The 17,340-nt window shown below is 35.4% G+C and overlaps 1 protein-coding gene across 3 annotated transcripts in view; it reads left to right on the top strand.

Annotated features, from left to right (window-relative positions):
- Nucleotides 1–16,240, top strand: part of Cad99C (cadherin 99C) — a 124,026-nt gene extending 107,786 nt beyond the window's left edge. For all 3 annotated transcript variants that reach the window (XM_070105962.1, XM_070105961.1, XM_070105960.1), the window contains 5 exons: nucleotides 8,469–11,381; nucleotides 11,455–11,994; nucleotides 12,057–12,175; nucleotides 12,244–13,050; nucleotides 14,080–16,240. In XM_070105962.1, the coding sequence (XP_069962063.1) occupies nucleotides 8,469–11,381; nucleotides 11,455–11,994; nucleotides 12,057–12,175; nucleotides 12,244–13,050; nucleotides 14,080–14,215 (4,515 nt within the window). In that variant the 3' untranslated portion in view covers nucleotides 14,216–16,240. The remainder of the gene's footprint in view (nucleotides 1–8,468; nucleotides 11,382–11,454; nucleotides 11,995–12,056; nucleotides 12,176–12,243; nucleotides 13,051–14,079) is intronic.
- The last annotated feature ends 1,100 nt before the right edge of the window (nucleotides 16,241–17,340 follow it).

Below are 17,340 nucleotides of genomic sequence, written 5' to 3'. Positions count from 1 at the left end.
GCATATTTTTATATACCTGAAATACATTTTCTAAAATTGTGAGTTGTTATCATTGGTTTCAATTATATTTGCGTTTAGTGTAATTAGTAGAATATGCTTAAGTTTTGCATTTACATTATTTGACACTTTTCGGTTTGAGAGTCCTATAGAAATTGTAATGTCTACAACAATCATTATACCATAAAATAAACTGGAAGCTGGATCCGACAAAGTTTCAACGCGAACTTCTAAATACTTCTCCATATCAGAAAATCCTTGAAAATATATTAGCTATATAGATTGAAGTTCAATTCGAATGAACAACAGTTGATATTGAACATAAGTCCAACATTTAAAAACTGTACAACTAGTTCGCGTATTTACAGACGCACTCAGCTCGTCACGCAAATGATTTATATAATATATATATTTCTTAACTTAATATACACACTTCAAGGTATTAAAACACTCATTAAAAGTGGGAGCTTATTAGAAGTTCGAAAAATATTTTGTTATTTTTCACATATACAGCGGGTACTACAAGTATTAAGTTTCTTCCATATACATTGACATATATACTAAATTAAAATAATTTAATTATATAATCTGAATTAATTATACAACAATTAATTTTTTAATATATTACTACATATTATATTACAAATTTTCTTATCCTAAAATCGAGATCAAATATGAAAAAGCTTTACCTCGGCTGACCGATACCAAAAATAATCTTTCGAAAATTGAGACAATATAAATAAAAAATTTTAAAAAGTTGTCAAACATATAACTATAAATAATTTGTAATTTGTACGTATATACCGTTGTGATTTTTTGTGAATAGTCATAATATATATTTACGGTCACTATTACATAATTCACTGAACTCATTAAGGGCCATCAACCTCAGAAAAGTTTAAAGACAAACAATAACAATATAAATGAAAAACTTTTTCTGAAGAATCTTTTCTACCAATTGCTTTAATAAAGGCTTTAAGGAACTGCATCACACTCATATATATGTATATATCCAAAGCAAAATTAAGACCATCGAATATTTACTATACCCAATGACCATCATTGTCTGTTAATCCAATGGATTATTTTGAAACCTACTAAGCCGAAGCAGTTATATATTTATATGCATGCCTGTATGTATAATGGTATGCCAAACGAATATTATTAATTTATTTATTTTATTATCTACCGATTCTTATTAATTAATTTCGAGATTACTGCTGTGTAACAAACATATTTACATATTTATCCACAAATGTATATGTACGAGTATGTATGAATGTGTTTACTTCATGCTAAGAGCCACAAACATATTTCACTTCTCGCTGTGATAATTGTACATAATGCTTGCAGATATGCTTTTTATGGCATTACAAAATAATACTATTAAAACCTTTTTTTATTAATTAAAAAAATGCGCAAAAAATCGCTGATACTTAACCTGTATTACTAGAAGATTTACAACCAAAACAACAACAAAAAGTATTTGTAAAGAATTTTAATTGCGAAATCGCCGACAAGTGTTTGCTGCCGCATGCAATCGGTGTCGAAGAATCAAGCAGCGATAAAATGCAACAATAAACAACAACCACCGCTATGTCACTATCGGCAAACGGATCTCGCGTTATTTATGCACACCCACTTCCGAGATGGTGTGACGACCTGTTTTCATACACCAAAATAAAAATACCAAAGTAATGTATATATATATATATATACATATATATAATATATGTATGTATGTGTTTGCATGTCTCATATCTCCAACGCGAATCAAGAAATCGGCCTTAAATGGCATGCGAATAGGCGGTAAATATTTTCGAGTGCTTGCCACATGTGGCATGCCATATAAATATTTTTCCGCAACACCTGATGAAAAATGCAAATTTATTTCGCAAAAATATTCAGCAGCTGCCAGCCTTCTAAATTGGAATCGCAACTTTTTGCTACGCATAAACATCTTTTCTTATTTTCTATATTTTTTCCGCCTGTCAATTAATATTTGTGATTTGCGAAAACTCTTGTTTATTGTTTCTTCAACGCGTGCGTTGGCGTATTTCACAGCGTTTGCGCGTTGTTGTTTTATGGTAGGCGGGTATTGCGTGTTAATTAGGAACACAAACACGTTGTATGCAGCTAAAACGCAAGTCGTGGGTGTCCATAGTTAACACCGGTGCCATTTGTTGGGTGTTAATTAAAGAATTTATTTGGAAGGCTTGTACTCAAAGCAATCATTTTGCAATTAAAATACACTTATGGAGTTAACATATGCTTCATAAAGCGCTTACAAAGCCAATTATTGTTAATTGTGTTATTAGCAAAATTTTTATTGACATCAATAAATATTCGAGTTCGTTGCATATTTCAAAATCTATAATTGCCAATTACAAAAAATTGTTAAAATAACTTTGGTTTTTATTTTATATATATTTTGCAATGCCAAAAATTATAAAAATATAATTTTGGGTAGGGACACATTTGTAGGCAAACTAACATCTTGATAATGATTTAAAGTACATAAGGTTCTTACTTGCGTGGTTTTTAATATTCTAAAAACAGAATTCTTTATATTATACAATTTTAATTTTACAAGCTAACCAATCAATATCCAGTTCTTTTATGGAAATATTTTTTATTTGACACAGACTATTCTCCAAGGCAACGTTATAATCTCCAAAGATATGGCTCGAATCACTATAGCATATAGCTGCCATACAAACTGGGCAATCTAAATTAAGATTAAGAGCTTTATCTTTATACGCTTTCCTGCTACAAAAAGCAACTGGGAGATGTATTATATCTTCGGTTAACGGTTTTTCTTGTTTTTGAGTTTTATTAATATTAAAAATAAAATACCCCATGTTACAATGGTTTTGCTATACTTTTTATTCTTTCGAACAACCCGCTTGGTATAGCGACTACTTCGACACGACTGTTAGTTTTGAGCTCGTCAATGGTACCAGAGATAACTGTTGTACGCTCTTTTTAATTGAAAAAGTAATAAAAAAGTCTGTCTAATTAAAACCTGTTGCAAATATTTTCTAGTTATGATAAAATTACCAACCTGTCGGTAGAACCAAAGTTGCAACAAACACAACGGCAACACTCCGCATGCTTCTCATTTTTTGCATACTTTAGCCGTAAAGATTTGATGTTATCTGTATAAAAGCATCAAACTTGACTCACCAGTTCTTAAACTATTATAAAATTATATTAAAAATATTTATAAATAAATTTTTATTACAATAACAACAACACTACCCGTTCCCCGTGTCCATTAAACAAATCAAACACAACATTCGAATGACTTAAGACACAAACTTGTATGGCAGTGAACAAAGAAATCAGCAATACATAAGCGAACATATGTTCGTGCAGCATTGTCTTACAGAAATGGCAATAAATGTGATAAATATATTAAAACAATACAAAGCAAAAATATGATATGTGCATTGCGCGAATTTTTGCTTAGCCTGAGGGTAAAATCTGTAGATTACAAAAAAGGTAAATTTTTTGACAAAAAAAAAATTAAAAGTTATTAAGTTAAAAAAAAAATGTTGTGATCATTATTGGAGTTTTCAAAAAAAAATTTTAAACGACAACATGCTTTCATTAAGCGTTAAAATAAATTTTGAGTCAAAACCCGTCACATGCGGTAATTTTTATATAAATGTAAAAAGTTTAAAAAAAGTTTTAAAAGTTCATAACTCGAAATTTACTTTACAACTGAGATTTTAAAAACAAATTTTTTTTGTCTAAAAAAATTTTTTTTTATAAGTTACAGATTTTACTTTTAGGCTAAACTCCACCCTAATGTGCATACATATACATAAATATATAACAAAATTAAAATATACATATTACTATATATCAATAAATACCACATCCGCCACCTGTCTATTCACCACAAACTAATTTTTTAGAGCTTTCAAAAGCCAGTCCATAATGAAGCGGCCGTCCATTCTACAAAGCCACATTTAGTAACAGCCACAATGGAGCACGGCAGCATCATTAAGGTAATGCTGACAAATGTGTGTTGGACGGCTTTCAATTATGTGAAATGCACGCGCAGATGATGACACGCACACACGTACCTATATTTTTATTATACACAATTGTGACGTTATATTTCATAGAATTTGTTCTTTAGATTGCCTTTGTCTTTTTTCGGTTCTTTAATACTTGACTTATATTTTTTTTGTCGTTCTCTGTTACTTTTAAATAAATATGTATTTTCTATATATTATTCTTTTCAATTTCTGTTGGCAGCCAAATTACGTTTTGCCAAAGTTAGTGTTGATTGTAAATTAGGTAACACGTTCAGTCGTAAATATGAACATTTACTCAAGTATTGTGTTGTTGTAAGGCACTATTGAGATTTTTTAACTTATTGAAATTGAATAGACACTTAACTAATGGCAGAACATTAACTGAACCGCACAATAATTTTGCTGAGTTCATTTTGTAATTGTTTTCTGCTTAGGCTAGGTGATCTTAGATGAGAAAATATTACTCTGGGTAATAGTTACTTATGCTTCATCAAAAATGGTATTGAATACTGTCTCAATGAATTTTTTCAGAATTAATTGTTAATTTTTTTTTTTATTATTTTGGGAGATCGTTGCGTACATAAAACCTTAAACTTCAATAAAAAAAAAGTAATAAAACATTTATATTTTTGAAATGGAATACGATTATAAAAATAATTTGAAAAAATTGTGAAAACAGTAATCGAAACACTTTGAACGGCGAATTAATATGCATATTACATTCTAACCTCAAATAGTTTTAACATAAAAATTCGTGAAAAAAAAATTTCCAAATATGTTTTGTAATTAAATTGCTACTTAATACTATTTTTTACATAATTTTAAAACTTGAAAACAACAACCAAATCTTACTACCAATTAGCATTTAAAAAACTAAATAACAAAAGCCGGGTTCGTGCTTTAAGTCTTTTGATTTGGAAATATTTTCGCTTGGCAATTCGTTCTCAAGCTGCGCTCGCATGCGATTAATGCATTGATGAATATTTTACATAATCCAATGCAACCAACCACACACACATTATGGCAAATAGTGTGGTAATTTACATGAAAATAAGCAACAACAACAAACAGTCAACGCTAATCCACTCATTTGCAATTTTAGCAACATGCGGGTTGTAATGAATTTACGTGCGCGCAATGCACTCAACGATGACTTACACACACAAAACTTCACAATGCGGTTTTTTATATAAGCTGACATTTGTGTTAGTTGATCCATGCTTTCAACTGCGCATGAAACTCACAGTATTTTCCTTAATCGCAAATCGAACTAAAAGTATGCGCCTGCGAAAATGAAAAATACATTTTTGCAAAGAAGTGTCGGATATTACAACAGCGCGCAACAGCACACAAAACGAATTACTCGCTATGAAAATCAAAAGTTTCGAAATTGCAAAAAAAAAATTTAGCTTCTTGTCAAAAATGAAAAACATTTTCAAATTGCGCTTTGAAAATCGATTACTTCCACGGATTAAGTATTAGTAGTGTATGTAAGCGTGTGTTCATGTAGGTGTGAGCAGTAAACTACGTTTGGTTTTTTACCTTTCTTTTAATCTGCAGAAATTACATAGTTTTTGCCACGCTGTGGTGATACACAAAAAAGCAACAAAAAATTTACAAATAATTGTCTACAACAGCAATAAATGTCAACTACAATGCACTCAAGAGTCACAGTGCACATTATTCGCATGACGACAATTTCCGCATGTCACAAGCTGCAACAACAACAACAACACAAAAGTGCAACAAACACATATGTTTGCTCTCATACGCCAGCAAATCGCACACATACACACATTTTCGTAACCTAACAAAAAATAAATAAACTAACAGTTGTAACAGCTGTAACATTTGACCAGACTTAGGTGTTTATGTAAGCATGTGTGTGTGACCGCTAGTTTATGTAGAGATGACAGAAATTTTCACTGTGCATAAGCAAAGCTATAAAACATAAATTATATCCAAGTGTTTCTATATACATACATACACACATGCATGACGTTTGTTCAACCGTCAAGTTAGAAGCCAAAAATGGCGCGAATTTGGGGTTATGGGTGAGAATTACACAATTAATGTCAGCTTATGCAAGAAAATTCACTTTCATTGACTGCAACTATATAATACAGCTTTTATTTTTTTAAGTAAAATCTTATTATTTAAGCTATTTTTGTGCGTTAATTCGTTTATGGTGCTTAAAATGTGGCACTAATGTTGCTTTTGGACTCAGGATGGGTGATATGTGTGAAATAACTTTGTTATATTTGTAGTTTTTGAAGTTAGAATATTAAAATTTGATGTAGCGGAGTTTACTGTATTCATACAATGTTTACAAACACTAATCTCTGCTTTAGCACTTTTGCTTCGATGACTAATACAATTTTAAATTGACGAAAGATTACGAAAAATTACACGGCTATAAAGTAATGTTCACTGTAGATATTAAGTACAGATACTTTACAGCAAATCTAATTTTTTTCATGAGTTAATTTTTCACAGGTATTATATATATCAGAAAATTTATCATAGCGTTTAGAATTACTTGCAACCTCATGAAACTATTAATTCTTTCAAGTATCTTCTACGGTTTTTACGTCTTACGAAATTTTCGAAATTTGACGATATGTTCTAATCTATATTCAAAATAGGTTCAATTAGCATCGATGCAATGTTTGGAACGATCAACCAACAAATGCATAGTTTTTTTATGTCATTTATAGGAATGTTCTTCAGCACCTTGGTTACGACTGCTTAAATGGTTGGGATATCATCATAAAATTTTCTTTTAACGTTGCTTTTCAGTTTTGGAAATAGAAAATAGTGACATGATGATAGATCAGGCGATTATGGAGGGTATATTAAAATTAGGGAGATGTTCGGAAATTAAACTAAGTTCCAGGATCAACTTTCAAATTTCTTTCTTTCAGACTTTTTTTATTGAATTTGAGGTTCCAAGTAAAGTCAAGTTTCAAGGTGTTTGGTGCTTGCTTTCATTTCGCAAGTTAGTCCCAACCTGAGACATTAAATGAAACAAATTTTAGTTAGTTCTCTTTGATATAACTCCTTTCACTCTTTTTCTGCTACAAGCATTTTGTATTTGATTTCAAAAGCTGATTTGCTCAACCGCAATTCTTTGATGTACCTAATATGCTCTTATAAGTTTAATCATTTTAGGATTTTCATAAAATTTCTATGTCATAAGTTGACTAAGCAATCCGTCACAGAATATTTTTTCAAAACACTTTCAAATGCTATCTAAATAATTACTTACATTCAAATGATTCTTCACAATATTTACTTTAAGATGAGTTACTTATGAAGTATTATTGATAAAACCAAAAACTAACGGCATAGTCTTTACGCATATGTATATCTGAAATAGTGAAGACTATAGAAAAGCACTAAATTTTATGACAATCATCTTAAGAATGATGAGTTTATGTCAATAAACTATAAAGTTTCTCAAGGAAAGTGAGGAAAAAATTTTTACAAAAATTAGATTTATTCAAAACTTTTTACTTCTTGAAATCAGCAGATATTTTCAAAATCGCTTCTCTCAGTTCTTCCACATAATGTCACTTTTACACATAAAAGTCTGTGTCTCAAACCTAAATTCAACAATAAAAATCACATTGTCAACATAATTTCACCTTTAAACCAATTGCTGAATACGTTTAATTCTAATGCCCAAAAACAGACAATTTAGAATCACTAAGCTGGAAAAATTGCATTCAATTAACGCAGTCAAAAGACAAACCTACTCAGAAAATGGCTAGTGACCACTATTCTCGTTTTGCAACAACAACAGCAAAGACAATTAAATGAACCAGCTTAAGCAAGAAAGCGCACGCTAAAAATGGCCACGACAAGTATTGATTAGACGCGCCACTGGCGGCCACTTTTGGGCTGCTGGTTGGTTGTTCGGTTGGGTTTCAATGTGCCGACTAAGCAGCGCCACCGCGCGGAGCCATGGTCAAAAGGTGCCATTCTAGCAACGCGTCGCCATAACAAGCAAACGGCAAAACTAAATTTATAGCATTGCGCATGCGCGCAATTATTTAAATTGCATTTGTCCGTGCAAGGAAATAAGCAAATACGCGCTGCACCACAACAACAATAACTAGAAGAAAAAATCGTTTAAGAAACTACACCCGCTCTCTGGCACAGCCGACGCGGCGACGAGCGTCGCAGCTAAACTGCTTAATTATATTGTCTGCGCGACAGGTTATTTTATGGTCATAAAGTGACGGTTATTTAGCGACAAATGCCATTTGCGAAACGAACGTGGCATTTACATTTTAATTGTGCACTTATTACTATTTACAAGTTTGTGTCGCTGAATTTGACATTTATCGCGATTAAAACGCGCTAATTTACACCCATTCATATATAAGATATATATATATATATATTCTCCCTTTTTAGGACCGCGCACGCAACGTTTCGGAGCGCCTCTCCTCGACCACCACACTGACGGTGAACGTAGCCGATTCGGATGATCAGGATCCTTCATTTATTTATCGCGGTTGCGTGCTGCTCGATGGCGCCTGTATAAACCCCGAGTACTCCGCCTCAGTGCCAGCTGGGTCACTGCAAGGTGTGCTTACCGTTACGCCGGAACGTATACAGGCCGTTGACTTAGACACGATCAGCTCGCCGATACGTTACTCCTTCGCCAGCGGCATGCCAAGCAATTATGGCGATTATTTTGAGATCGACGAGCAGACGGGCGTTTTGAAGCAGATCAAAGCAGTGGATACGTCAACAGCCAAAAAATATGATATTATCGTTAAAGCCGAAGAAGTTTCGATGACAAAGCGCTTTACCACTGCCAAGTTGACGATCAATGTGAAGCCCGTTGATGCTAATCCACCGGTTATAAGTGCCAGCGATATTGACGGCTATGTTGATGAGAACTCACCGATCGGCACACGTGTTGTTGATGCAAATGGTCGTTCAATCTCCTTTAAGACCACAGACGCAGATTTGGGTGAAGATGATCCCAAGCCCGACTATATTTACGAGCTGACGACGCCATCTTTCGACGTTACAAGGGACGGTATTTTGATTGTCAATGAGGAGGGATTGGATCGCGATCCACCAGCGCCAGGACGCTACAAGTTCCAAGTAGTTGCACGTGAACCGCGCACAAATGCAGCCAGTGCGCCACTCAGCTTAACCGTGCACCTGCGTGATGTGAATGACAACCCACCCAAACTGGCAATGGTGCCACCAATCACAATTACTGCAGGCGATGGCCAACGAAATGTCACTAGGGTGATTGCGACCGATAATGATGAAGGTGAAAATGCCATAATCACATATTCCATCTATCATGTATCCAATAATGGACAACAGAAGTTCCACATTGACGAGAAGACCGGTGAGATAGAGGCACGAGGTCGCTTATTGGCTGGCGAACAGTATAGCATAACAGTGCAGGCCACGGATAATGGTGGGCTCTCGTCGCAAGCTATTGTTGAAATCGCCGTAACGCCTGGACCGAATACGAAACCACCAAAGTTCGTTAAACCCATCTATGAGGCACAAGTAAGCGAAGGTGCTGAGATCAATTCTACCGTGACGGTGGTGCATGCCGAAGATCCTGAGAATGATCCGGTGGTATACTCAATCGTTTCGGGTAACGATTTGCGGCAATTTGCTGTGGGTCAAGAGAGTGGTGTCATTATGGTGATACGTAAATTAGATCGTGAAAGTCTTACACGCTATCAACTTATCGTGATAGCCGAAGATAATGGCGGTCTATCGAGCAGTGCTACGGTAAACATCAAAGTAACCGATATCAATGACAAAAATCCCGAGTTCGATGAGTCTACACTACCATATGTATTTGAAGTGGATGAAGGCCAAAAGGATGCTTTTGTGGGCATTGTACATGCTACAGACGCAGACGAGGGTATCAATGCCGAGATCACTTACTCCGTGCCACAAGACATACCCTTCAACATCGACGGCAAGTCGGGCGAGATACGCACTGCCGCTCCTTTGGACTATGAACGCCAGAAGGAGTACCGATTCGTAGTTACCGCCAAGGATGGTGCGCCAGATGCCCGCCTCGGTACGGCGAGCGTTACAGTGCAGGTGCGTGATCTACCCGATGAGGTGCCAAAGTTTACTGATGCACGCATTGATGTGCATGTGCCCGAAAATGAGGCCGACTACTTGGTAGCAACCGTACAAGCTTTCGATCCGGATACGGTACAACAGATCACTTACGTGATACGCAAAGGTGCGTCGGATCTCTTTAAGCTGTCGCCACACACAGGTGAAATACGGACCACCACTGGATTGGATTATGAAAAGAAGAAGCAGCATGAACTTATTGTCGGCACTATTGAAAATGATGGTGATGGACCCGGTGACACGATACGTGTTTTGATCGAAGTTGACGATCGCAATGATGTGCGCCCGGTGTTTGCAGCTGTACCAGAGCCTGTTACGGTAAATGACGATCAATCGATCGGCACGCGTATAGCAACAATGGCGGCTATAGATGGTGATGGCTCTTCGCCAGGTAATGTGGTGCGATACGAGATGGTCGGACGCGGTAAGGCGTTGAAGTACTTCCAAGTGGACGCCGATTCTGGTACCGTGCGCATAAGAGATGATCTGCGCAAGGAGGAGGACACCGAGTATCAGGTGGATATACGCGCCTACGACATGGGTGAACCACAGCTGAGTTCCGTCGCAACTTTGCCGGTCTTCGTACGTCATCTGCTGATCGATCCGAATGAGAGTAATATGATGGAGGGTAAAGTGAATGACGGTGCCATAATGAGTCCAGAAAGTATAGGTTTGGCTTTCAGCGACGATAGTTATACTACTGGCGTACCCGAAACCACCGGAATCAATGCTACTATTAAAGTAATACAAGTTATTAATTCAAAGAAGTCGCGCGACGGCACGCCAAGCTTTAAGTGCGAAATAGTTAACGGTAATGATATGGACTACTTCGATATAATGACCGAAGATCACGGTTGTGGCGTAAAATTGATAAAGCACCTCGATTTTGAGAACACCACTGCCTACTCGCTGAGCATACGCCTCATTTCACATAAATACTTCGTGAATCCTCAGAGGAGTATGGCTTTGGTAAAAATTATTGTACAGGATGAAAACGACAATGCGCCCGAGTTCATTTTCAATCGTGCGCATCCGACGCGCAAAGACACTTTCTACGCGGTGGTGGCGCCCGAAGTGGACATAGACACACCGATCTTGCAAGTGCGCGCCACCGATCGTGATTCCGGTAAATATGGCATGATACGTTATAAGATCTACGATGAAGAGGACAATGTAATTAGCGATGAGAATTTGGTGAGTAACATTAATAATACTTTTGAACAATACCTATAATAAACTCCATCTCTTTCTCTCTCTCAACTCACAGCCCACAACCTACTTCGTCATGACCGAAGATACCGGAATCTTGCACACAGCAAAACTCTTCCAAGATAGCGCTAATTTCCCCATGATGTTCTATGTGGAAGCACGCGATAACGACGGCCAAGAGCTGGGTTCACATCACACACGCGCACGCATTGTAATCAATCAGATAACGGATCAGCATCGCATGTCTTTAGTCTTCTCCGATTCGGCACCAAAAGAGATACGCAATCATTATACCGCTTTGGAAGAGCTGTTGGAAGAGAAGACCAAAGGGCTCATATCCGGAATAGAGCGTTTTAGTAATCGCAAAATCTTGACAGAGAACGGCACCATCGTTGAGAATCCCGGCGCAACAGATGTCTGGTTCTACTTAATCGATCCCAAAACAGAACAGATACTCGCGCGCAACGATACCACAGTGCGTGAGGCATTGTTGGAGCCGACAGCGCGCGCTGAGCTTAACTTCGCCGCGTCGGGCGTGGCGCATGCCACCGCCGAGGGCATATACGCGCCTATTGAGATGAAACAACAGGTGACAAGGGTAAGCAGCGATTGGAAGTGGTCACAAGCTCTTATTAAATTGTATTTAATATTTTGTTACAGGTTAAAGCAGCTATAGCGATCAACGATGACGTATTTCCCTACACGCTAATTGCCATCTCGATAATCATACTCATACTGGGCACAATCGGCATCATCTACATTTGCATTTCATGGTCGAAGTGAGTTCGAACGAAAGTAACTTACTATTTTAAACTAAAACTTTTCTTTCTTTTTCCTTTCATCACAGATACAAGAACTTCAAACAGCGCATGCGCCAATACGCCGCACCAAGTCCAACGCGCTATGACCCGGTTATTGTCAATTCGCAAGCCGCCAACTCTGGCGATACCGTCGCCAATATGAAAGAGTATGAGACACAAGTGCTGGCCATGGCTGTGCCGCCAGATGGCGATGATGATCTGCAGCTAGACTTTAGCGCCAAGAATCACGCTTTCTCGCTGGACAACGTCAGTTACATTACACACAAGGAGAACGGCACAAGCGGCGGTCAGGCGAGTCCATCGCATTCGGATGCAACTACCGCCACTATCACCACATTGCGTCGCAATAACAATAACAACAGCAATCTGAATAATATGACGCATAATAATAGCAATAACAATAACAACAACATCATGAATGGTATGAATAATCGTCAGAACACATTCAATCGCACGCTGGAAATGAATGCGCGCAACAATGCAAACCCCCTAGCGGCGGCCGCGAATGGCACGCTGCCTGGCACCTTGACACTGGGTCGTCTAAAGCACCAAAATGGCGCCACCCACTATCAGAACGGTGGCTACAAGCTGGACGCTGTAAGTCGCAATAACCTGGCGAACCTGCAGAATAATAGCTACAGCACAATGGGTCGGCGGGGAAATACATTTGGCGGACCAAATGGTCTAAACAGCTTAAATGCCGGTGTGGCTGACGGTAGTGGGAATGTTGGGGAATTGATGACAAACACGCTGGGACGCAACAATCATCAACATCACCACCACAACAGTCGCGGCTACGCGGACGTGCCAATAACGAACCCGCTCTTTCAACGGTAGGTTGTTTGTAATGAAATATTGAGTAGTAGAATGGTATTAAAGGCAAAGGAAAGTACTATGCTTGAGGGGGTGAATTAAACTAAACATCATACTTAAAATACCATACATATTTTTAACTGATTGTGCAGCTTAAATAGCAATCATAAATTTTAATATTATTTTGTAGAGTTGCCACCTAAATTAAAAAATAGAATAAGTTGAATAATTAGATCATATAACTGCACTTCGTAGCAGTACGTCTATAGACACCTTAATAGCAGCCACTTCTGCCTGAAAAACAAGGTCCAAGGGTCCGGTAGCCTAAGCTAAGATTGACGAGGAGCTTACAGCTTCTACTTTTTCGAAGAAGGCTCTCTTGGCTTTCTATAGCTCGGACTTGTATATAGCTAGCGCGCAACTGTCACTAGAGTCTCTTTTACGGGTTTTTTCAAGAGTCTAATACTCGAAGATCTGATCTTTGTTAGCTCCGATGCTCCGGCTTGTTAACCAAAGGGGTTTCCCTTTGGGTTTCTGAGTTTTCAGAGGATAGGAGCTTGCAAGAGTAGTCCAACATACAGAACTGAAGACCTCGACAATTTTATTTCTTTTAAATAAACACTTTTGTACTTTTGTAATAAGTAAGAAAATAGATTTTTTGAAATCGTGTAAAGGCAATCCTAGTAAATTATAAAATAATTTTTATAAGAATCTGTTGGATTTTTATCAAAATTCAATAATTTAAATATATATAAAAAAATACCCTAAAAGCTTATCTATTAAACAACTGTACTCGAATTAGTGTAAATTACTAGCAAACAAATTTTTTCAATTAAATAATATACTTATAATTTGAGTTTGACAGACCTTGATAGATACTTCTTTATATGACCGCGCCAAAATGTAGGCAATATTTATATATTATTTCACCTATGCAATACCTTAAATTTTTATATGAGTTTTTTTTTATTGTCTTTTTCTTCATTTATGGTGCAAATATTTATATATATTTTTGTAATTTTAAAAATATTTACTTGATTTCCTTTCAGATCAAACGGTGACCTAAGTCACATAAGTACCACCAATGAAAATGTCACTTTCGGCAAACGTGACTATGGACAATTAGGTTTCTCTTATTTAAATGATTTAGATCGTTCAGAGGTTGAGACCACAACGGAGCTGTAAAATTAGATGATTTTGAAAATCAGGAAAAATTTCCGAGAACTTTTAAATAAGCTAGTTTGCTTAGTAAACACATATGAGCAGCTGGAGAGCAGAGAAAATGACGTAAATCCAATTAGAAAGTTAAATTAAAAAATTACAAATTTACTAAAAATATGTTAATTTTTCTCCGCTGCTACTCTTTTCAAGGTGGCTCATTTGTAAAGAGAAAATGGAGCAGAAAACAATGCTAATAAAAATAACCCATACAATGCCAAACTGAAATAGTTTAGGAAAATCAACTAAATACCTTGACTCATAAGTTCTGTAACATATGATAGTAAAACATAATACTAATATGTGTAATGTTAAATAATTGCATTACTTAGCTGCCAATATATACAGATATTCAGTTTGTAAAAGTTTTCTATGAAACTTTTCATTTACCGAACGAAAATATGTTGCGATTTATTATACATATATATGTTTGTATGGAACGAAATGTTGCCATTAAGTAATCGACCTTAAGTTAAGCTCAACATAAAGTAATCTAAAATTAGCTTTTGTACTGTTAATGTATGTATTGTAATAAAATAATTAAGTACGTACTAAATATTCATATTTATTATTATGAATTTGTATGTATGTATATATTAATAGATAAGTAGTTGTAAATTGCAGCTGTTGAATGTAATGGTTACTTTTCGCGTATGAATATATAGTATATGTTTTAGGTTGAAGTACATTTTTTTATAGTCATTAGTTACTAGAAAGCGTGAAAAGAGTAGGCATAATATTGATCATTAAAATTTTCGTGGAACAATGTACTTAACACCTGAAATGTTGAGTCTATCAAGAAAAATATAGAAAGCAAAAAAATGCTTCTAAAAAACTTTATGAATGAAAGACACTTATTGTCAGCTTGCACTGTAAAGAACTATTGTATTTTAAGCAAAATTTTGCTAATACAGCAACAATAACAAACTAATGCTCTCATCTGCTTGTTATTGTTTTTGTAGAGGAACAAATTTATTAAACAAGTTAAATAATTTAAAAACTATATTTATGTGATCAACATGAGACGATAGTAACTTAGTATACACAAATGTGCATACAAAATATTTAGTGTAGATTAACTAGATTAAAAATTGCAATAAAAAACGAAATATGTAAATTTAGTTAAATCCTTTTTCTACAATCAGAACTATTTTTCTATAAAAATTATATAATTTTGTTCTGTTAACAAAATGCCATTAAAAAATTAAAACGGCCGCTTAGTGGAAGAATACAAAAAATCCCAAAAACAGCAGCAATGTTCAATAACCGTGTTGCTAGCAACATGTTGCAAGCCAACTTCAAGCTTGTGCTACTTAGTTCTATTAAAATTGCGTTATTTGACAAGCGTAATGAATTCTCCAACATGTTGCTTAAGCAAATGTTGCAAAGCGTGCTACTTTTAGTGCGAATGTTGAAAACGAAAATTTATTGAAATAATCGAAAACCTAAATTCCAACAACAAAAAAATAATAATTAGCAACATGTTTCAACAATATCTAAACTTAAATAACAGTAATTTGTACCTAAAATATAGACGTTGCGCGCCGTCTTGTTGCAATTTGACTTTGGAAATATATGGGGAAAGAAAAGGGAAAATATTTTACTAAACACATTATACTGAGATATAAATTTTGTTGTGCCGTGCTTTTCATAATATTTGTTGCAATGCAGATTTTTGGTGAAAATTTCAAAATGATAACACATCTAAAAGTTTATATTTATGGCCGCGGCTCCCACACAAGCCGAACCACTGTGCATTGCTTAGAAAATATTTATAGAATAATCAATATTTGTAAATAACGTTAATATTATAAGTGTATAAATAAATAATAATGCATATAACTATAACTAAAATAGTAGTTAGGATAATTTAGAGTATGTATGTATATAACAAACAAAAATTTTGTATATAAATGGGTTGAAGTGCGAAATTATATGCAAAAACTTGGCTAGTTAAATAAATATCGAATTATTAAAAAATTAAAAAAAAAATGTGTGTTCATTTATTAGAAATATTTTTTCCAAATTTTTTAGTAAAAAAATAGAAATTACTCCTCAAAAAACACTTTTTTGTGGCCCTTTACACAATAACTAGTGCTTTGCACGCAACAGGGCGTTCATTTGAAAAATTTAAGTTTCGGTGCCTGTGTTTAGGCAACACTTTATCTATCTATCTGATGTGTATGCGTCATTACTACCAGCGCGACAAAACAAAATGTGACAGCCACATACTCGGCATTCATGAGCGCCTGGTGCAAATCGACACTTTTGAGCAAACCAAAAATTTGGTTTTGGCGCACACTCACATAAACAAACTCGCATGCACATAGGGTATAGCAGCAAAATGGTTTGTAAAAAAAATTAAAGAAAATTAAAAGAATTAAATTTGAAATTTTATATGAAATTAAAAATAAATTAAATTTATACAATCAGTATTATGAAAAATTTAAATGGGGAAAAAATTAATTTTTGTAAAAGTTGTTTATGATTATACAATGTATTTGGCGATTTTTCATTCAAATTATTTTAAAAAAACATGTACAATAGCATTATTCAAAGTAATGCCCAACTAAAACTATACAATTCTTCCATCTTTCTGGCAATTTGTAGATTTCATCCCAACAGAACTGCGCCGGTTTGGCGGTGCAGACGGAATCAAGCCAATTTTTTTATACGCTTTTCTGATGTGAGCCGTATTCTAGTGAGGACGTTCTGCATCGGCCGAAACAAATGGTAGTCACAAAGGACAAAATCTGGACTATAAGGCAGGTGAGGCCAAACTTCTCATGGTTTCACCCGGTTTTAGAAGTTCATAACAGATTATGCTGTTGTAGACGACTTATTTTTGTAGCGTTCTTGGCTTCAATTCATATGACACCCAATTTCATTGCTTTCGAATAAATCCGACTGCTTTTAAACATTTCAAATGGCTGCTTGAAAGACTCCCAAAGATTCTGCGAGCTCTTATTGTGTTTGGCAACAATCTTCATCGAGCAATACTTCCAGCTTCTCATTTTCAAACTTCTTTGGCCGCACAGAACGCTTTCGTTCTTCAAAATTACCACTTTTAATTCACGCAAGTGGCGCTCAGA

The sequence above is a fragment of the Bactrocera oleae genome, chromosome 2, assembly GCF_042242935.1.
Source record: "Bactrocera oleae isolate idBacOlea1 chromosome 2, idBacOlea1, whole genome shotgun sequence".
Classification (NCBI taxonomy): domain Eukaryota; kingdom Metazoa; phylum Arthropoda; class Insecta; order Diptera; family Tephritidae; genus Bactrocera; species Bactrocera oleae.
The sequence above is the reverse complement of the archived record's forward strand: the minus strand, read 5'-3'. Positions and strand labels throughout refer to the sequence as shown.